At 41.4% G+C, this 23,057-nt stretch overlaps 1 protein-coding gene across 1 annotated transcript in view; it reads right to left on the reverse strand.

Annotated features, from left to right (window-relative positions):
• Positions 1-23,057, reverse strand: part of ghrhra (growth hormone releasing hormone receptor a) — a 37,612-nt gene that overhangs the window by 10,264 nt on the left and 4,291 nt on the right. The window contains exons 3-7 of the mRNA XM_085803993.1: positions 9,860-9,967; positions 6,751-6,851; positions 6,251-6,348; positions 4,827-4,959; positions 4,031-4,184 (exon numbers count right to left, since the gene is read on the reverse strand). Coding sequence (XP_085660119.1) covers positions 4,031-4,184; positions 4,827-4,959; positions 6,251-6,348; positions 6,751-6,851; positions 9,860-9,967 — 594 coding nt within the window. The remainder of the gene's footprint in view (positions 1-4,030; positions 4,185-4,826; positions 4,960-6,250; positions 6,349-6,750; positions 6,852-9,859; positions 9,968-23,057) is intronic.

Raw genomic sequence — 23,057 nt, forward strand, 5'->3', positions numbered from 1 at the left:
CACACGGCCAAGGTTCCTTGTCAGGTTGTACAAACAGACATAGTCAGCACAGACATGGTTATTTTCATATTTTCCTCTGCAACAAGTCCAAAGCGTTGTATCGGGCTTGAACGTGTCTTGTTTATTCATATGGTTGAAAAGACAGAAATGCATTTATTACCATAAATATAAACATTGGAAATCAAATTTATGTGCAATGTAGATTGTGTATTACTAGTGGCATGTGAAAATACAGGATTCATTCCAGCCCAGTGTCAGTTGTATTAGCTCAGTGAGACTGCACTGTGGAAGATCTGCAGCTATAGTAAATGCTAAAGTCAGCATGCTAACTTGCTCACAATGAGAAAATGAACATGCTAACAGTAAACTGATCATGTTCAGGTATGGTTAGGTTAGCACAAAAGCTTACTAACGTTTGTTATCGTCAGTTGTGTTGAGCTACCTCAAGTCACAGGAGCACCAGAGTCATTATGGATTTATCATCTACAGAGTGATGGAGCAGTCTTACACCAGAACGACATCATAGGACTCTACTGAGGTTCGTGTCCTACTGACTTTCTACAGGCTTGTCTCCTGGAAAATTCCTGGCCAGCTCTTGCAGACTGGTTGATGCAGACGTATCTGCAACTGTGATTTATGGACAGAGGTTCTTCCCCTGTCAAAGCAGGATAGGGTGGATGTTAGAAACTCAGGCCATCCAAAGTGTGCAGTTGCCAACTCCAACATCCTCCTCGTCACACACACCTCGGCATGTGCATGTGCTGTCTCCCTGTGGTATGTCCAACCAAGTCAAACATCTGTCTCTTGTTCATCAACTGCACTATAGATTTAGAGACCTCATTGGAGCGATCATGTCAGATGTGGAGCTTGACACATAAGTGGATTCCTACTCCTGTCCCATTACAATCTTTGTCCCACAAAAATATGACAATCCCCCCTCTCTCTTTGCACAAGCCTTTCTTATTACAAGTGTAACAAGCTGATCAGAGTGTATGTGTGCACAGGTAATAATGTAAGACTAATGTAAAAACAAGCCAAATATCTTCTTTGACATTTGCAATATGTCAGTGATCTCTCTGATTATCCTTAGTCACTGAGTGTCGTCCATCGGCCAGGGTGTATTTGTAGTAGCATAATAATTATGGTGCTAACAATGGACATTTGACCTTTTATTGAAAAAAAAATGCAGTTCCCACAATTTAGATACTCCATTACTTGGCCATATTGCGATTTTCATTACTGTACATTCTGATTCATTGTTCTGCCCTTTGTGAAAATGCCTCCTGAAAAGTTGTCGACCTCATGTCTACCTGAATGCTGAGATACCAGCTATTCCTTGATGGGACTGATGCCACCAGTGTTTATCTCCTCCTGGTTCTGCTCAGATGGACACCAGGTGATTTGAGTTGACGGCCTCCTGTCACCTCGACACATCCTGCCGTATGGTCCGCCTATCCCCTCGTTAGAAATATTTCTGCCTTTGTCTGTGAATGCAGCACTGGCTGAACTTTATATAAGGTTTTATTGACTCAGAACAGGAAGTGAGCTGGAGGATAAAAAGTCTCCATGACCTCTTTTTTGTGGAGACTGTCAACTTTATGTCCTGTCACAGATTTTGGCAAAAACTTTTAGGAACTAAAACTTCTCACTTGACAATTTCAGCTTCCGCCTCTGCAACATCACAGCAGTTCTTTCACAGTTTCTCACCTTCACTACTGCATTAAACAGAACTGGTATGTGTCCTCGGGGCTCGTATAGAGTCTAAATTGTACAATAAAATGTTGGTAACTGAACCCAAATCACACAAAAAGTGACTGTAGAACTCCATTAGCAGCACTCAAGAGTACAGGCTACAACAGGAAAACATACTACAAACAGGAAAGACAATGGAATGGGAATAGGAATAGGAAAATAGCATTAATCAGTAGAGCTAGCAACACAGGGTGACACAAAGGGGAAGCATTTAAAACATCCGTGGAAAACTCAGGCAAACAAAAGATCCCAGAGAAAACAAAAGATATAGCCGAGGGAAGAAGAGCAAGTGTGGCTGCTTTGACTGCTGTCGTCTGTGTACATGAAACAGTGGCAAAATTTTGGGGGACTGAATTAAATAGATCTGCAAGCCATGTGTGAATCTACTGCACAGAGGTGAACAACACAACAGCAACACTTTACAATATAATTCAGTGTATTGTGACACAGTAGCATCTCAGACAACCGATACAAAAATGACCAGTTAGGTGAATAGAATCAGACAGTTTAAAGTTTCTATTATATAACTGAGTCAGGGTTTCCCCCAGATGGCCCGCCAGGCCTAACTTGCACCAGAGTTTGACAGTAGCTGCACGGTGCAGCCGTTTTGGTGCGTCCCCCATTACGACTCGTATTGTTTTCACACTGACCCAAATTAACGTATTTTCAAATTTCCTGTCAACTTTTAACATTAATCTAATGCAGGGCGGTATGGGATCACACTTATACATTTTATGCTTTTATACATTCATGAATTTGTTACCTAAAATGCCCTGCTGTCAGTTACCCCGTCACAAAAAACACGCTTGACAGCCTGTGGGCCACCCTGCACCAGTCTTAGTTTTCTGGTGGAAACCCTGCTCAGTATAAGTGTCATGGTTTGTGCCGTCACTTCTGAACTAGCCAACCAGATGTTCACATGCGCTGACTGAAAAACAGGACGAATCTTTCAGCAAAGGGTAAAAGGCACGGTCACATTTTGTTTCCCTTTGACAAAATTTACCCGCACATGTGACATGCAGGAGGGAGGGCATTCCCATGATTAGAAAACTGTAGCTGGCAGCTGTCACTTCTTCAGTTTTGTGCCACTGATTCCAACTGGTTTAATTAATTAAACACTAACAAGACAAAAACATTATTCATGACGTGTGAGGGCTGAACAATGCTGTGCTTGTTTATTGTAGCATTCAATCTATTACATTTCTGCCATGGCCAATTTCTTTTAATGATGCACTTTTGCTGGCGTGATTTTCTGTATTCTTGTTTGCTCACCTTGATAACATAGGGGAAAAAATCACTTTATAATTCTTACAGTGATGTGTTGAACACTGATTAGCTACTATTGATTACACAAAAACGTATAGGAAGGTTTAAAGGTGTACAAAAATGGCCGTTTGTCCTGTTTGTCGCACCGAGTTGTCACGAACTGCCGCATGAGTTTACCCGAGTAAGGAAAACGAATTTGATTGGTTGTTATTGAGCGGGCGGGATATTCAAAGCTTGGGGCGAGACCGAGCTTGGTGTGTGTGTGTGTGTCTCAGACGTTTGATTGATGGATGATGGATCCAATATCAGTGGCTGGTGAATCGTGTGCAGGCTGACGTATAATCCGTGCGCCTGCATTATCCAATGCGGAAAAAAAACCCCACACTTTCATCCCGGATTTACTCAAAAATAGAATTTTGCACAAAGTTTGGGCTACATCGTCTGATAGATGAGTTATTACGCTAATTTTATGACCCAGAGTGGGCTCAAAATCAAATTTTCTTTTCTGTACAGCTTTAAAGGAAAATGTGACTGACGTTAAAGTCAGGAGTTATCTAGAGTTTGAGTTAGCTGCTACCAATATACAGTAGCCCACTCAAATCTCCAAGTTGTATTGTGCGTAATGCAGATGTTTTGATAAAGAAACATAATATGTGGGCCCTAAAAATCTCCAGTTCTGTTGCATCAACATGATAACAACCTTCTTAGACTGTAAATATAAAAAGAAAACTATGGCTTCCAGACTGAGCTTATTAATGCAAATTTAGGACGTTTCTATTGCTGAATGCTTGACCTCTGAAAATGTCAGGCCAACTGGTGTATTGTAAGTATTTCTTTCCACAGATAATTTCTGAACTTAATAATTTCCTTGTAAATCTGACAATGTCACGTAAATGTGGTATTTTATAAGTTATAACGTTGCGTGTATTATTTCCAACCGTCACTTGAGCATCATCGATGCGTCACTAGGTTCCCTGTCCTTAGATGAGCCTTCAGTCATCCCATCACTCACCCCATCCAATCAGGATGTACCACCAGAAGTATTTCCTCTGGGAGACGAAGGTCAGGGCGAGGAGGGTCTGCAGATACATGCCCTCCACCAGCAGCCAGAAGTAATTGGCCAAGATGCTGAATTGGAAAAAGGCCACAGCTGATTTACACGCTGTCTGGAAAGAACACACACACACACAAAAACAGTAGTACATCAGATATACATATATGACTGCTGGGTGTATGTCATTGCTTAACACACAGTCTGGATGGGGGCAGTACAGCTGGCAGGCCCAGATGTCTCTTAGGAATATTTTTTCTCTCATGTCCAAGAGGGAGATGAGTGGTAAAGATGGAAATAATTTTCATCCTATACTGAAATTAGATTCATTATTATGCTCTATAATTTTATACACGTCGTTATTCTGTTATGAATAGACACTTAAACTTTAGATTAGGTCATTCAATCATTGTACCTGCTGTAACAAAAGTTGTTTCAGTGAGACAAAAGCAGTCGATTGAGAATGATCTCATCTGTCAGGTTTGGCAAAACTCATATCAGACGCTCCTTTCAAAGACCTGACAGGTCCGATATGTCCTCTTCTCATTATAAAGGATATGGCCTACTGCGTGAAATGAGTTTAAACCATGTCATTGTTCAAAGACGTCATCAATCTTGTCGACTAATTACAGGATTTTTGCAGACGTTGACAAGTAGCCCTCCATCACCTCCTTCGCCCCGCATTGTTAACTCAATCACACAGAAGATTTGGGAATCTGATGATGGAAATTTGATCATGGGCTAATTCGTCCCTCACCGTGGACACGGAACAGTGATCCAGCGTCTCGTCGGCGAACAGCACCGTGTCCTTAATGAAAACAGCGCTGGCTCTCAGGACAAAGGAGGAGAACAGGTTGATGTGGATGTAGTTTCTTGTGCAGCGAAATTTTCTGAAAAGAGGTAAATGGATGGAAAAGAGCCCCACAAATAGACACAAATTTGTACACAGGTTTACACTAACCAGCTTCAGACGTACTGCCAACAAACACATTGATGCCAGCAACTCCTCTACAGGGCATATAAACTGAAACCAATCAACTCCTCAAACATAAAACTAACAATTGTGGAAAAAATTCATGATAAATTTCCCAATGTTTGCTTCACATTAACACAATAGGACCCTCTGGGGATGTTTGAAATGAAAGGCACTAAAAACAAACTAAAGCAGTGCAATAATCTCGATATTGTAAGACTAAGAGAACACAACACAAGAATAACAAGAATAAATCAGACACTTTATTTTCACTGTCAAGAGTCACCGAAATCAGATTTTTCTGATGTGCCTTGTCTCTGTGACCATTTTACTGGTAAATATAGCCTAGAGTCTCTAACTTATAATTTTGTATGTCACAGATGTCATGTCCTAACAGTGGTTTTACCGTGACTGATCTGAGTTCAGCCACAAAGCTGTGGATAACAACAACAAACTGCAAATTAGGTCTGTCCTTTTTGCAGGTATGATTATATTTTATTTACATTTGCTTCAGTGCTGCACTGGTGCAATTTTGAATGATTATTGTGCCTCAAACACACATTTATTAATCACAGGTTTAGATAGATAGTTTACAGGATCATTGTAAAAAGGTGTGTTTATGTGTTATTGTAAATCAGGCTTTTAATTGTCAGTGGGTTTGTTGAACCTCCTAATATCAGTATTTGTAAAAATCCCTGATCAGTAAAGCCCTAGTTACCACAACAATAGGAAAACATGTAAATGAAGGCAATTTCATAGGAATTTGACTATATTAAAAATACTGTATATGTGAGGAGGACAATAGCAAACATAAGGGACTGAAACTGGCCGCCACTAGACAGGATGCAAATTAGATTCGCTGAGGTCATGAATATGCTAATTTGCATTTTATTTCAACTCTTTGACATTTGGGTTGGGTCCAGACTCACTCACTTATTCCCTACTCCCTATACTCTCTTTCCAAGGAGCTACTAGATAGTTTTCAACCATGTCCTCATTTTTCTTTCATTGACCATACACAGTGAAGCCAAAGCCAAGGTTTTGCCCCAGTTAAACCTACAGTGTAAACTAACCCAGTTTCATCACTGTGAACCTGCTCTGTTTTGGATCATAGCCACACAAATGTTGTCTGAGTGAGTGTCCTGGTTCCTGTGCCTTGTGTTGTCCTCTGTCTACAGGACAGTGTGTGTGCGCTCCTCTGGTCTTACCTGAAGGCTGTGAACACCACTATAGCTGTAATGAGGGAGATGAGCGACGTGGCGTAGCCCACAGTGTAAACCTGTCTGAACATATAGAGGTAATTCGTCTGGCGACAGAGAAACAGAGAGAAACAGGGTCTGAGTAATTGGAGCCGTCAAGATGCATAAATGGGAAATGGCTTGACGAGGAAAATGTCTGAAAAAAACGTGGATCTGACTGAGATCAATACAGCTACCAGTGTTGCTCCATTATTACACACAAATAAAGCTTTGGAGGAGGGAAACTGAGGGAACGTGTACTACAAAAATGTCACAATCCTGAAAAATATTGTTGCATTTTACTTGGTGTAATTTGCTTCACAGTTTGATATCAGACCTACAAATAGGTCTGAACTGAAAATGGAGGCAGCGAGGAAGGAAGACTGCACAGGAAGCAAGGACAATAGGGACAATATGAATGAAGTGTAACTGATTGGCATGATTACAACAGCTTGTGCGTGTGCAGCTACCTCGGATTCAGACTCGCTGACATCACTGACCAGACAGGCCTCCTCGTAGGGTGGATACATCTCGGACCAACCGTCAGCAGTGCAGTTCCTGTAAACATACCCTGACAGCAGGGAGATGGTAGATAGTCTAATTAGAAGTTTAATGAATCAGTTTTTCAATCACATAACTACAAAGAGATGCAAAATAACCACAAAGAGGTGTGTAATGACCACACTACGACACAACAAGTAATGATAAAATGGCCGAGAAGAAACACACAGCGAATACAAATTAAGTTGTCCTGCATGCCGCTGTGTGGAAAGGTTGAGGACGTTGACAAGTCTGAGCCCAGGGGCCTGTTGTTTCTTAATTTGTCCATGTTTGATCTCCTTGTGAAATGCGTGTGGTGTAAAATAGGTAAGGTGGAATATTTATAGACCTCCCGTCACCTCAGTCAAAGCAACATGCTGAGTTCCTAAGAGGTCTCACCCTGGGAATTTGGAAAATGTTTGTTCTGTGGGAAAAGGTCAATGAGCCTTTCAGTGGCTTCACCGGGTGCAGCGTGTCCTTGTGAAGCCTGACGTCCCCTTATCTGCTCTACCTTCCTCCTTTTTGCTTTAGGGAACACGAGCTGTAGTCATAACATTTACCTTTTCTATCTCTCAGTTGCTGAATACAAAGTAGATTTTACCAGTGCAGTTTTTCATTTTCAAACCTGTGATGATTGTGGATAAGTTTTAGCTCTGTCCATGGTCAATGTGGCTTTTAAACCAATCGCTCTCTCTGTCTCTTGTTTGGTTCTGGGTGGGCAGATAGTAGAGGATTATGAAACTCATTACAAGCCTCAGTGCCGCCACCAAACATGAAATGATTGAAACTTGCAAAAACAATCCTCTTATTAATCTAGCTACTCCATAGGTAAAGTCTACACATTGATAAAGCAGTGAGAAATTACACACTACATGTTTTAAATCTCACTGTGAATCTCATATGAGAGTTGCACACAGCATCTAATGGTGCAAAAAACTTTCAGCGATTTATTCAGACCTTCAAGCAAAGTGAGAGAAATCTCCATAAATCTGTTATTGTCATTTATTCCCATTCTGCCATTCCTCTCGGGCAGTGTGCGCATGCAGACAGGTGTGTGGCTGAGTTGCTATGGTTACGGCAAGCTCAAAATCTTTATTGGCCAATTACAAATTCAATTTATTCTCCTTAATAACGAGTTTAATTATTGAATTTACTACATTAAATCCCTTAATTAAAAAGAGCTCTTTTCATCAGCTCCAAACAGCCTTGCTCTCAGTGTTACAGTGATCTATGTTTATATTGTTGTGCATAATTAAAGGTAATGTAAAAGTCTGACCTATATAATTCTTACAGCCTATACATTGTTTATGTTTGTGTCTTTGCATACTTTCATGCTGAAGCCACTGACCACAAGTGTGATTTCTCCTTTTTACTGTAAAATTCAACCTATTTTATTTCTAAATGACATGACTGTTGCTTCATTGTAATGGAACGATGTCATCCCTCTGCTCTGGACTTGACAATTAGCACATTTGGGCCGCTACTCTAACGTTTCCTCTCTTGGACCATTTCACTCCATTAGTGCGTTGAGTCAGAAAATATTTGAAGCTCTCAGACCCCTTGTTCACGTCTACTGACATTTAGTCCTGGTTAACGTCCATTTGAAAGCAGCAGGTGTCAGGAGAAGGTTGTCAGCTGGATGCCTCCGCGCACCGCTGGGTCTGTGTGGGATCGTACGTGGAAATGTGTGTAACGCTGCAGAATAGCACGCACATGGCATTAGCTGGGCTGTTGTGCGTTAGTTTGTTGTTTGAACAAAGAAAACTCAGAAAAGCAAAAGGAGTGAGTTTTCTCTGGTCCCATTGAGCCGTGCAAACAGGAACCAGCAGAGTTCAGATGCTGCCAACTGCACTGCTGAAAGCAGAGGCTCTGGTGTGTTTGTCTGATCTGCAATTCAGATCGTGATGAGCCAGGATTTCCATCAAGCTATAGGAGGAAAGAACATTATTCCTTAATGATCCTGACCTTAGCCTCCTTAATGATCCTCTGATAATGAGGCAGCAACGCAGCACAAACACTCCAACATTTTTTATTTACAATGTCTGTTTCTTCAAAGAGATTTCCTCTGTAGGAAAATTAAAAACTATATAAACACCACTTTACACATGCAATAGTTCACAACACTTTATTTTAAACAATGAAATGACTTGTTAGGGAGTAAGTAAACACCAAAATGTAAATGTTTGCCCTAAGCAGCTGTTTCAGAGGGATATCAACTTCTAATTGTCATCATGGTTTTAAATAATTTCATGGTAAATTTGTGATTATTTAAGTTTATAAGGTCATTTAAAATGATCAAACTGTGTTCAGAATCACCATCAGGCAGAGGGGGAGTAACTGTTTGATTTGGATTTCTGTATGATATTGTCAATATGGGCAGTGTGATATGTCTTTTTATCTTTGAGGTTTCATTGTTAAGCCTTATTATTGATAGACTCTACTTTACCATGTTTGATTTTCATATATTGATATTAAAAAGCATTTAAAATGGTGGAGAGAAACGTTTGAACTTTCAGGTTTTTATTGCATGTTTAGTTCCCTCTGAATCTTCTGATGTCGTCGTCAAAAGAGGGAGAGAAAATAAATCTGTATGAAGTGTGGCCAAGGTCTAACCTCCCTCGTTGGACGAGTGTAGCGACATTAACTTTTAACCACTTTTAATTTCCTGACTGCATTATCATAACTTAAGATCGTGTCTGTCTTGGTGTCATCAGTGCTATCTTTCTGGAAACAGCCTGAAAGGACGTCATATTGTGACGTATGAACCCTGCAGACAAGATTTCAAGTCTTTTCTTCTGCCAGAAATCTCCCAGAGCATATATAAAAACATAAATATATTTATATATATTCTTGCCAACAAGCAGACATGAATAATTCATACTGAGCTCCTTCATCAGAGTGAGTCCAGCCTGCATTAGCGCTGCAGACCTTACAGTACAGATTATAATGGAGCGACAGTGCACCAATGCAGAACTGGACCCTCTGTGTATTGACTCTTGCATTAATTAGATGATTGGGAATCAGTCCCATCACACAAACCTTGACTGCTGGAGAAATGTTGAAAGACTTCGGAGCAGGACACGTTGACCACCTGCCCGACTTCGGCCCTCAGCCAACATCTGATCTCGTCCCACTCTGTTTTGCACCCTGCAGTCACACGCAACGACAAAAAGAAACGAGAGGAGCAGAGCGGGAGTGTCAGTAAATGAAGTCCTCAATCTCACTGGCGTCAATATTTGAGTAATTTCACAGCAATAAAAAAAAGTTGTCACAGTCCCCCCCACAAACTCCCCCAGGTGGCAAACACACAAGAGTCAGCGTCTGTTACCCTGAATACAGATATGTTCTTTGATCTGAGCAGGCAAACAAATCCAGCTCCAGGGCTGGTGGGGTGAGGGTGGGGTGGGGTGGGGTGCATGGAGGGGGTGGGGGGGTGGAGGGGGCAAAGAGCTGAAGGGAAGGAAGAGGAAGGAGAAATTGGGCTGTTTGGAGCAAAACAACAATAACAACCTGGCTCCCAAAAGAATATAGGTGCAGTATAATTCCCTCGGATGCTCAAGTAATTTTGTTGAACACAATAATGAACTCTGCACCCGTTTGTGTAGAACTAAACTGTGACAGCAGATGTGTTTTGTACTGTAGGAAACGTAATTGTTGGCTAGATAATGCTCAGGGGCAAGTGTATTATAAACAGATGAATTAATAAAACACCAATTTCATTAGGTTTTGTTGGGTGGTGGTAAAAAGGGTTCTCATCCCCACTCTCATCTGTTGTTATATTAGCACTTACTTTAGGAATTAAGATGTTGTAATAATAAACATTGTCATTATTAACACACAACTGACCTACAGTCTTTCCCCAACCTAAATAACTGTTGTGCATAAGTAAAGCTGTGAATAGCCAAATATCTGAACAGAAATCAAGTATGACGTCTTGTCGACATTCCAGTTGAAGCTGGTCACAGTTTGATTTTATATAAACATAATATAGCCACTGTTTAAGTCTGTCTTATGTCTTGGTTTGTTATGTCGCAACATAAGAAGGAGCTTCAGGGTTGGACCCACAGCATCTGCATTTGTTTAGTTGGCTTACGACATTATTCTCTTAACAAGAAGTGCAAACCTTTGTTGCATGCCGTGCCTTTATCTTTCTCCTGTCAGCTCCTCAACCATGCACCCTTCAAAGTAAGCAAAAATCGCAAAAAATAATTACTTCCACGGTGTCAAATATATTTGTCAGGAAACTCCATCATTGACTGTTTGGAGCCGTGTTCATGTTGTTTGTGAGGTGACCTCAATTTTTTTTTATTTTCTTCAAGACAGCTCCATCCTCCCCCCACAAACAGCTGTAGCAAGTTTTCTTCCATCTTCTGTCACAGAGTAAACGACATGTCTGTCCGTGCTCTGTTTTGCTGTTCTTTTTGCATCATTTCTTGAGTTTGTTTTCTTTTCACATTTAATCTGTGTAGCATCGCAGCTTTCTGTCAGTTCTGAGTCATCACATTAATATCGGCTGGTTAGTTCAGTCTGCAGGGCTGAAGTCGTCACACACATCTGACACCATCTGATTCTGTTGGTTCTTCAGGGCCCAGACTGTGGACCATAATGGGAAGCTCTCTCTTTATGTGTCTCTGAACTGTTGCTGTCAGCAGCATGGCTCTATGGAAAGCCATGTCGATGTGTCATTTGGTTTCCTGCTTTGGTCTCTGACACAGTTCTCTTGACAACTATTAGATTGCCATGAAATTTGTATAGTGACTCATTTTGTCCGCGGGATAAAGCTGCCAGTAGACTCCATCCAAACTAGGAGGATCTGTGTCCGGCCACTTTGTAAAGCCGACAATTTGGGATTCACACCCACCTCACACACTGTGCTTGACCAGATGTGCAGTTTCCTTCTCCAGCTGTCTTTTCTCCTGTGTTACACGACAATTTGTTGCCCCTTACCATACCAACACGACATCCCACCATCCATCGTCTATAGCCTCCTGCTTATCCATATGACAAAAACTGTATTTTTTTGGAAACCCAGAGTGGAAGAAGGTCCCAGAGTGTGAAAATCTCACAACGCCCCCCCCCCCCCCCCCGACCCCACCACCCCCCCCCCCAGACTTTTCATGTAGACACTCTAACCTGTAATCTGAGCCACAAAGTAAAGCATAGCCTACATAATGTAACAACAACAACGACAATGGTCAACAACTGTCGGCTGAATTGCGCCTGTTAAGTCATCACCAATCGTTATATTTGCACTTACACGACTCCAAGTCAACATTTAGTCGACTTATAATGATTGGAGTTTGAATAGAGCGGGGAAGCTTTCTGTCGTCTTCTCTGTTTTTGGTTTATGTGAGGCCTTCAGTGGATCCGTGTGGACGCAGATATTTCCTGAAACTATGCCATGTTCATGGATTTATTTTTCAAAACGAACAATAAAGAGATTGTTTTGGTTGACTCTCCGTTTCCATCACAGAGCATAGACATAGACACACTCAGAGTCACACCTATTGGCAGTTTAGAGAGGAGAGGAACAGGACAGAGGGACAACATGCAAACTCAGCCCAGAAAGTGTGGCCACCGTGGCCATTTGGATCACGTTCAAACACGTGGGTGTCTGATGTGGTTGAGCAACGTGTTTTATAAACTGGTTCTGACAGGTCGTAAACGGCCTTAAGTCCTCATCACTTCTCTGGCCCCCGCCACTTTTCCCCGTGGCTCCACCACGAGGTTCAACATTTGTGCTTTTGAGTGAAATGTCCTGGAACATCCACGCTCCCTTCAGGATGATCTGTGATGCTGGAGAGCCCTTTAACCTTTCACTGACATTGACATTCATCAACCTCAGCTGTTGTTTCTGTTAAGTGCTCATTAGCAAGTGTCGGCATGGAAACAAACACTAAACTAAGAACATGATGAACCTTAAATGTCAGTGTGCTGCATTGTCATTGTACGATTGCATATTGGAGCCATTGTAGGTAAAAAAGTAAAACAAAACACAAATCTTGTAGATGGCAGGGTACATTTCTGAGTTTAAGAGAAAAAGAAAAAATGTCCGCACACTGCTGAATAAAGCTCCCAATCTTTTATTGTTAACTGACAACGTTTCGACCACCTCTGGGTCTTCTTTGGGTCATCTGAAGGTGTGTTTGGGGTGGGGCCTATAAATATAAATACATTTCTGAGTTTGAAGTTGCACATTAATGAGAAAAAAGCTGATATCTGCTGACATTATATTTGTGCAGGCGGGTTAAAATTTTAATTTTCTTTTCTTTTTTTTTTTGAGGAAACTCATCTATCACTTGGAAGGGGATGTTACAGCTACACCACACAAGTTAGTAGCAATATGGCTGCATCAGGTAAGTTTGATGTCATTTTCCCCCCCTTAAAATCTTGCTTATTTGTGACCCTCCCCACCTCGTTATTTAAAGTTATGGCTCTAATATGCCATCAAATTCATATTGTGAATTTGTGAGCATGTTGGCATGTGAGGGAAGAGCCTCACAGATTTGTGTTTTCTACGAAGCAGGTCTGCTTGACAAGCTTTTGTGTTGTGCACATCAGGACAACACCTGGATGAGCAGTGGGATGTTTCTCCATATGAAAGGGGGAACAGCCGGTTTTTTGTATTCGCATAAGCGGCTTAAGCAGACAATTGCTTTTCTCATAATATCTGTATCATAGCAACATTATCATGTGTCTGTAAATGTGTCAGTAAGGAAAAGAGGATCCTGTGCTATTTCTGCATCAGTCAAATGCCTCGATGTCTGGCAATATTTCTGACAGACTCTATGAATATATAAATATCCGGAACAACAAGTTTCTTAGAGTATAAGGCAGAAAACACGTCAGCCAATCTCAGGCCCTTGAACTCACCACAGAAACCACAGTACGTACAGATGACCTGAATCCTAGTCACACACTTTTTCACATGTTAGAGAGGAGACTTCTATTAATAAATCTATATGAGTGCATAAGACCAGCTGACAGGTTTTATCCGTTGTCCAGCAGGGCTGCACTTGACTTGTGTTTGTGTTTCTCTAAATGGATTACGGTCAGAGCTTTTGCTCAATGTCACACACACCAGGTACTTCCATCTGCCGCTCCACATTCTCCAGATTCTGGATAAACTGGGGATTACTTTGTGCTATTGAACGGACTGATTTACATATCAATGTTGTTCTTTTCTGTCCCTGACATGGTCTCAGGAGATACGGTGACAGGTTTTTGACAGGAGTAAACGAATGAACGGACGCAGTTTCTCCCCACTGATGAATATTAATCGTAGTGATGGTGTGTGTGTGTGTGTGTGTGTATGTGTATGTGTGTGTGGCTCTGCAAATATCTGCAGCCATCTCCATCCACATGGAGTAAATGTCAACAGCAGTGATGAATTTAAGGGAAAAGCGAGGAAAGCAAGGAGATTCTTTTTTCATTCATCCCCAAGGCTGAAATGGGACCAAAATGAACATCAAAAGAGAGTTTTTTAGCACGAAATCTGTTCCCTAAAAAGAAAAGAAAAACTTGAAATTCCTTAGGGACTGTAGGTTTCCATGAATATAGAAATAAAATGAAAACATTAAGTGGTTTCTAAGTAAGACGTCAACACAGCCTGTGCACATGAGAAATTAGGGCTCTTAACGCCTCACTCAGCAGGAAGTCAATAGTTTGTGCTCAGGCTGTCATTCATTTCATCACATTTATTCACCCATGCATTCAACATTTTCTTAGATTTGTGCCTCAAAAACATGATTTTTTTTTATAGTCAAGGCACATCAGGGGCAGAAAAAAATGTTTAAACACGTTTTTATTTAAAATTGGCTACTGCAAAGTCATTTCTGTCTTAATGAGACACAATTATTGAATTGACAAAAGTAGAGATCTAATATTATTGTTTGATTTTCAGTAGTTAGCTTAAAGCAGAAGTAAGCGATCCGGTCGTTTTGGCTAATGCTGCGTTCCAGGCCGGCTTTTGAAACCGTAAATTACAGCTTCAAGTCACAACTTACGACTTTGTAGCGTTCCAGGCAACCCACTCGTGTTTTTCCGACCTGTTTTACCTGTGAAAGTCACTATAACGGCCACTCGTAACTTCCGACCCGTGAACTCGCACCAGATCGAACTGGTACGACTTCACAGGTCGGAAAAACACGAGTTACGAGTTGCCTTGAACGCACCATAACAGTCCTCGTCCTACGTCACCACATTCACGCGCATCCCTTGGCTGCACACACAGCCCTTTATGCCGTTCTCTCTCCTCATTGGATACAAATTGTAGGATACGAGAAAAGTTTTCTCCTCGGCTCAGAGCAGAGTGACTGAGAGACCCGTGTTTCGGTCCAAACACTCTATGTAAGTGATTGCTGTCGGAAGATACAACTATTTAAGACTTATATTAACACAAAAATATCACTTACTTCTGCTTTAATAGTCCATTGGTCTTTGGAAAGATACAAGAAACGAGTTAAGTCAACATGTCATAAATATACTGCACTACCCATAGATATTATACAGTTTGGCAACCATTTCTATCGTATTTCGAGGATGAACTCCCTTCCCTCAACCTAGTGTAGCCTAAACACTCAGGAACACCAGCGTGAACTTGCTGGTGGCTGTAGAGTAAAAACAAAAGCCAGGCGACAGTCATTAGAGTGACAAGGATGCATCCTTCAGGGACCAGAAATGTCTCCGAAAGTATCTTAACAATCCATCAGACTATTGTTGAAATATTTCACTCTGGACTCAAACAACGGTGTCGTCCCTAGAGCCACGTTGTTATTAGTGTAGCTAAAAATCAAAAACGTGTTTATGTTAGCCAACTTTAATATTAAAAAAGTAAACTTCACATTGAGCCCATTCTTTAATCACCATAGTTTAAATTAAATGATGTTAGTCAAAGAGACACGATGCTCTCCAGGTAATGTCAGCGCTCCCCTGTGGCTGCTGACATTCATCTGAGACGCAGCGCTGACGTGGAGGCACCAATCTGTCTGAGTCAAATATCCATTTCCTCATGGTGCCTTATTTCATTTGCACAAATCCAGCGTATCAAACTCATTATTCACTACTTCCTCCTGCTTTCTCCTATCTCGCAGAGACCAATCAGGTGGTCTGATGATGAAAATGATGTCACTTCTCACTGTAAGGAAGGAAGGAGGTAGCGATGGTGTTGGTGGTGGCGGCAGCAGTGGTCTGTAATTATTCACGGAGGACCTGGGAGTTGGATGGATGATTCACGTTGCTGTCAGGCGGACTCAGACTCATCTTTCTGAGAGTTAGGATTGAGGATCTCGGAGGGGACTGTGTAGAAATGCACTTCTTGTATCGTTCGTCTGTCATGTCACTGACAAACTGCTGAATGAGTCGTCGGCCTGGGGGGCTTCTCTCTCTCTGTGAGGAGTTTGCATGTTCCCCCCTGTGTGTGTGGGTTCCCTCTGCGTACTACGGCTTCCTTCCTCCCACAGCCCCAAAGACATGATGAGCATTAGATTTATTAGCAACTCTGAACTGCCCAAAGGTGTGAATGGTGATGTCAGCCCTGTGATAGATGGGCTGGCCTGTCTAAGGCTGTGAACATCCGTATTTCTTCTAGTGACACGTGTGGTTTTGAGTGAAATCATCAGTCAGTCGTCTTTTACCCCCAAAACCTCAGCCTCTGTCTGCAGCGGGGTATAACCTGGCAAATTGTATTTCTACCCTTTACAGTTTTCCGAAGAAGAAGACAAAAAAAAAAAAAGGAAAATGCTATATTATGCATGAGAAAAGAAATAATTTGTTTGGGGCGAAACCAGAGCAGCGTGAAATTGAATATAGAATATTTACAGATATATATTTGCTGACCACTTATTCCTCAAGAGAGGTTTTTTTTTTAGTCATTTTGTAGCAGGAAAAGCACATTATTAATAACATAAATAATGTCCTTACTGTTCATGGACCACACTCACTGGCTGGGACACTTCAATTTTTCACACTTTTGATTCCTGTCATCTTTAGATCCAACGTCAAACTGTTTGTGTGGTCGTGAAAACAATAAACCGTTAAATTATAATAACATGTCCTCTCTGTCACACTGAGACTGGATTAATGACACCTCAAAAAAACAATGCTTTTCAAACCTCCCCCTGTCAAGTGCATGGGGTTTTTAAAAATAAAGGATGTGCTGGCTACAAGCTTGCAGTTAACTATCTGTCGAGTGAGGGAGGAGGAGGAAAAATTTACCAAATCATTACACATGGACTAAATAGCTGTGCGGAGGTAATTGGTATCAGGGATTAAAGGATTTTTTCCCCCCCTTCCAATGTTTAGGTTATTTGACTGTGGTTATAATGCCAGAATCGGATGTTGGTTTTTGAATTTCAGATTTGGTGTGAGGGGAAACATCCTCTTAGCATATTGTGTGTGGGAGGTTTACACAGATGGCTCTAATCCTAATAAAAAAAAAGAATCCCAACAGAAAAACAGAGGCATCTATTCAAGAGAGGAAACGACTTCCAAATAGTATTTCAGCTATCACAGCAGAGACAGCGGCACGTTTATGGGCACTTTGGTGGGGAGGAACAAACAAAACCAACAGCTGTGTTATTAGCACTGACTCTGCTGCAGCATTAATGGCACTGACTGATTTAATTACCCAACTTCTTGTTTCTCTAAAGATTTATCTGTCAGGTTGTTGGGGTGAATTTAAGTCACGCTTGAGTCGAGTAGTAGAATTAATTTCATAAGATTTGAAAGTTGTAGTGCCATCAGATTTGGTTTAATGTTCAGGTACATTATTATTATTTTTTATTTTTTTACTCTAAGCTGACACACACTCAGACAACACGAGGTGAAGGTGCTGATCCGGTGAGAGATAAAACTGTTGCTTTTCTAGAGAGTAGATCCACACCGACAGTGGGGATGAGGACGGCGGTGTTTCCTCCTGACTAACTGACAGAACGTGGGCTCACGTCGAGAACAATGGATGTGGGTGTTTTGAAGAACATCCCACAGTTTAGTTTTGATGTGGATGGTTTTCTGCCAGTTTGTTATTTCACATGGGAAACATAACATTTTAGGGAGGTTTTACATTTTCCTCAATTATTTCCAGGGGAACAAAATACAGATTGAGGTGATGATGATGATAACAGTTTTGTGCCAGTTCATATGATGAAAATAAAGATCTTAAAATTCAAAGTTCTTAAAAAAAAAAAAAAAAAAACCCTTAGAAATAAATTCACAGTCCAAAAATTAAAGCAGAAGTAAGCGATCCGGTCGTTTTGGCTAATGCTGCGTTCCAGGCAGGCTTTTGAAACCGTAAGTTACAGCTTCAAGTCACGACTTACGACTTTGTAGCGTTCCAGGCAACCTGCAACTCGCGTTTCTCCGGCCTGTTGCCTGTGAAAGTCACTATAACGGCCACTCGTGTTTTTCCGACCCGTGAACTCGTACCAGATCGAACTGGTACGACTTCACAGGTCGGAAAAACACGAGTTACGGGTTGCCCTGAACGCACCATAACTTCTTGTCAGCCGATGGAGTCAGCAGCCCCCGCCCTCGTTATGGATCTATTGGTCCTCGTCCCTACGTCACCACATTCACGCACATCCCTTGGCTGCACACACAGCCCTGCATGCCGTTCTCTCTCCTCATTGGATAAAACTTGTAGGATACGAGAAAAGTTTTCTCCTCGGCTCAGAGCAGAGCAGAGTGACTGAGAGACCCGTGTTTCGGTCCAAACACTCTATGTAAGTGATTGCCGTCGGAAGATATAACTATTTAAGACTTAACACAAAAATTAACACAAAAATTCTGCTTACTTCTGCTTTAAGTTATTCATGTTCATTTATTTGTTTTTCAAAAAAATGTATAGCCTCCTCTGCTCTCCATTGCCCCAAATCACTGACACCCCCAAACTAAATGAACTGAAGAATCACAATTACTGAATAAAAAGATGTTTAAAAATATATGTTTTGCCATTTAACAAGTGTCATACTCTGCTGAAAGTGAAAAAAATGAAGATGCTGTATATATGCTGTATACCTGGTGACACAATTTGCACAAAATGTGTTGCATTGATGGGAAATGATGGTTCCTAGAGGATGAATCCTATTGTTTCTGGTGGATAAACAGACCAACTAGGGATTCACATGATTAACCGTAAAATCGTTAACCGATTTTTTAGCTACTTAAGTCAATCAACTCATGAAGGCGTGTTGACACGTACGGATGACCACTCAGCAGCAAAAAGGAAGCAAGCAAAAAGTATGCTGCTGTGTGCGACCGTTTCAGCTGGAGTTGATCCCGAGATCCAACTCAGAGCTTTTTGACTGCAGCAACTGTAAGATACACTACTGGAGCTGGAATTACAATAATTATTATTGTTGTAACAGACACTCAATAGAGCATTTAAAGCAGATATCAGTGGAATGTTTTTGTTAATATAAGTCCTAAATAGTCCTATTTTCCGTCAGCAATCACTTACATGAAGTATTTCAGCCTAAACACGAGTCTCTCCGTCACTCTGCTCTGCTGTAACCCGAGGAGAAAATTTTCCTTGTGGGATACAAGTGTTATCCAATGAGGGGAGAGAACGGCATGAAGGGCTGTGTGTGCAGCCAAGGGATGCGCGTGAATGTGGTGACGTAGCACGAGGACCAATTGATGCCTGACAAGGGCGGGGGCTGCTAACTCATGGTGCGTTCAAGGAAACTCGTACTTTGTGTTTTTCCTTCCTGTGAAGTCATACCAGTTCGATCTGGTACGAGTTCACGGGTCGGAAGTTACGAGTGGCCGTTATAGGGAACTTTCACAGACAACAGGACGGTAAAAACACGAGCTACGGGTTACCTGGAACGCTACCAAGTCGTAGTTGTGACTTGAAGCTGTAACTTACGGTTTCAAAAGCCTGCCTTGAACACAGCATTAGCCGAAACGGCCGTGCCGCTGTTATCTGCTTTAAATCTTTTTTTAATCAGTTAATGGTTATTGATTGGTTAACGAGCGTTGGTCATCGGTTGGGAAAAAATTCAAACTGTGCACCAACAGTGTATTAGTCGTATTATCAAGTCTGTAACTTTTCAATTCAGCATTAAAAATGTGGTGTCTATGACGGCCACTTTTACTTCACTTTCAGTTGTGATTATTCACATTTTTTCATTCAGATCCAAAATATTCCTTTTAGCATGTTAGCAGGCAGCCTCATGGGGCCGCTGGTGTTACTGCAGACTCTTTATCCTGTTTCCTGTTGCCTTGTTGTTTCATGTGGAGGACTTTCTGAAGGTGTGTTTTTGTTTTTGTGCAGCTCTTGACTTCTGCGTTGTGTCTCAACCAAATTAGATTGTTTCCTCCAAGCCGCTTATTGCGCCACTGTTACAGATTAGATTTGCTTCCAAGTACAATTGAAAATCTTGAGTCATACAGACGAATAAGAGTAACATGACGAGCGTGACGTGCTGATCATGGAGAGAATCTAGATATAGAAGCAGCACAGTTATACGATCTGCGTTAAACTTTGTCCCCATTCATCCATAAAACAAAAGCGACAGTGAGTGTAGATAAAACTATGAATTATGGAAAACTTGCACCGACACATCTTCTGTATTTGGGCTGAATCACAGGGAGGATTTCAACCTGTCACATGAGGAGAGCCATAATGTTGTATTTCCCGGCTGTGTCCAACTGTGGATGATTCATTTCAAACATTTCCTTTTCAGATCAACCAAAAGGTTTTTTATCACCCACTGAGCTGGGATCTATTCTTGGGGCTTTATTAAAAGGCAGCTCTAGAGGAAGTTATACACTTTACCCTCATGAATGTCACCTCATTTAGGATTAACTGAGAAGTTTTGAAATGACTTTGGACGCCGACTGAGTGTTTCCAGAGCAACGCTGAGGGAGGAACTGGGTGACGGCATCATTTATTAAGCAGAATGGGTTCAGTTTTCTGAGTGGGATCTTGTGTTTTAATGGGATTTAATTTTTTATGTTTAGTGGCTGTGTTCAATGTCAGAAAGGCTTATTTATTTGGATTTTCAGTGCCAAAGAATTACAATTACTCGCAGCCTCAGCAGAGTCGTTGTCTTTCCTGGGTGGAAAAGCATTTGAAGCGTTGTTTTTTTTTTAACGACTTTAAACTAAGAATAACACAACACCACAATATGTTTATGTCTCACTGTGTGAACTCCACTCAACCTTTCAACATTCAAAGAGAAATTTGATTCTTAGTCTATTGAAGAATCAGCTCATCATCACACAATAGGGCCGAGAAAATGAGACGATTATAGGATCAATCGAAAGAAAATTACAAATTATCAACAACTTGAAGGCATTTATAATTGGATTACCGGTGTACAAAAACATAGCCACCTAATAAAAACACAAATGTTATCATGAAACATGAATTAATTGGAGAAGTTATAATTATATAAAACAAACAAACAAAAACATTAATAAAGCCCTGCTGAGAGTAAGAGTAAAGTGTGCAGCAGCCACACCAGAGGCTCTGCTTTGAGCTGAATGCTCACATCAGTAATCAGCATGTGGATGCTAAAGCTCACAACTGCAGTGCTGTAGTATATTGTTATGTGTGGTGGCAATAGGTTGAGCAGGCGCCCCATAGTCCTCGCTGCAGGCGGCCCCGGTTCGAGTCCCGCATCGGACAGCCCTTTCCTGCGTGTCGTTCCCCCTCTCTCTGCCTCCCCGTTTCCTGTCTCTCTCAAACTGTACTATCAATAAAATACATGAAAAGAGTGTGAGCATGTTTATACGTTTGGTAAAAATCAAATACAGTATGTGGTTAGTTTTGCAGGTATTTTACCATAAAACTGAATAATGGACTAATTTAAAAAGTTGACGTCATGATGGCATTTGGATGAAAAGTCAGAAACCTTTTTTTGTGTTACATTAGACAAGTTTGTTTACACAAGGCAACTCATCACTTAAAGCAGAAGTAAGCGATCCGGTCGTTTTGGCTAACTTTCTGTCAGCCGATGGAGTTAGCAGTCCCCGCCCTCGTCCCTACGTCACCACATGCACGTGCTTCCCTTGGCTGCACACACAGAGAGGACCGCCCCTTTATGCCGTTCTCTCTCCTCATTGGATAAAGGTTGTAGGACACAAGGAAAGTTTTCTCCTCGGCTTACAGCAGAGCAGAGTGACTGACAGACCCGTGTTTCAGACCAAACACTCTATATAAGTGATTGCCATCGGAAGATATAACTATTTAAGACTTATATTAACACAAATATTCCGCTTACTTCTATTTTAATCAAAGATAAATCCACAGGTTGATTGGATCATGACATGTTAGGATTTGATACTGTATCGATTTTTTATCAACAGTCTACATGGCAACAGTAGTTTTGTGTTTCATTAAAATATATTTTTTGGCTTTTCATGCCTTTATTAGATGGAACAGTTGAGAGAGACAGAAGAGGAAATGGGGAGGCAGAGAGAGGGGATATTACATGCAGGAAAGAGCTGCCCAATGCGGAGGATTCGAACCAGGGCCGCCTGCAGCGAGGACTGTAGCCTCTATACATGGGGGGCCTGCTAAACCACCTGCGCCACTCGACGCCCCATTTTGTATTTCATTAGAGTCTGCAATGCATGGTAACTCCTTTGTTCGGATTGCACAAAAAGTATTTACTATGATGGAGCATGTTAAAGGAACTGTGAAATACAAACACAGGTGCAACTGTTCTGAGTCTGAATGCATAAAAATAAGTAGAGTATTTTTCTAAAGATAGATGTTTGGGGAACAAAAAATTGCATATCGCCCTGCTTACAGTGTCCCAATGTAGGCCTATTGCAATATTGCCACTCTCCGCTTTGGGATTTGTATCATATCACTTTATTCTTGCCAGTACACAGCCCTAAACATAATTTGAAGTTACACCCAGTTCATGTTGATCTTATCTGGTGGATTTTGGCCGATTGTCGCACACTTCTCGTCAGTGTGTCTACTTTGCACCATGAGTCAGTCACTGTTGATGACTGTTATTATTTCAATTATTACTAAGGTGAGATTTCAACTCTGCGTGAGTCTCCAACTCTGCATGATTACATGTCACCTGCAAGGTTGACATCACACTGACGGACGTACTAACACACCTACTTCGACAGTGAAATTCACCGGCAGACATTCATCTGCGTAATGAGCAGCAGATGACAGTTTAGCACCAAAGCCTTTGCGTCGCTGCGACGTTCAGAGTCATCAGGGGTAATTAAGATCAAATTAGTCTGGAAATGTTAAAGTTCATCA

The sequence above is a fragment of the Trachurus japonicus genome, chromosome 17 (genome assembly GCF_045865225.1).
Source record: "Trachurus japonicus isolate A0001 chromosome 17, Traja_1.0".
In the NCBI taxonomy this organism is placed as follows: domain Eukaryota; kingdom Metazoa; phylum Chordata; class Actinopteri; order Carangiformes; family Carangidae; genus Trachurus; species Trachurus japonicus.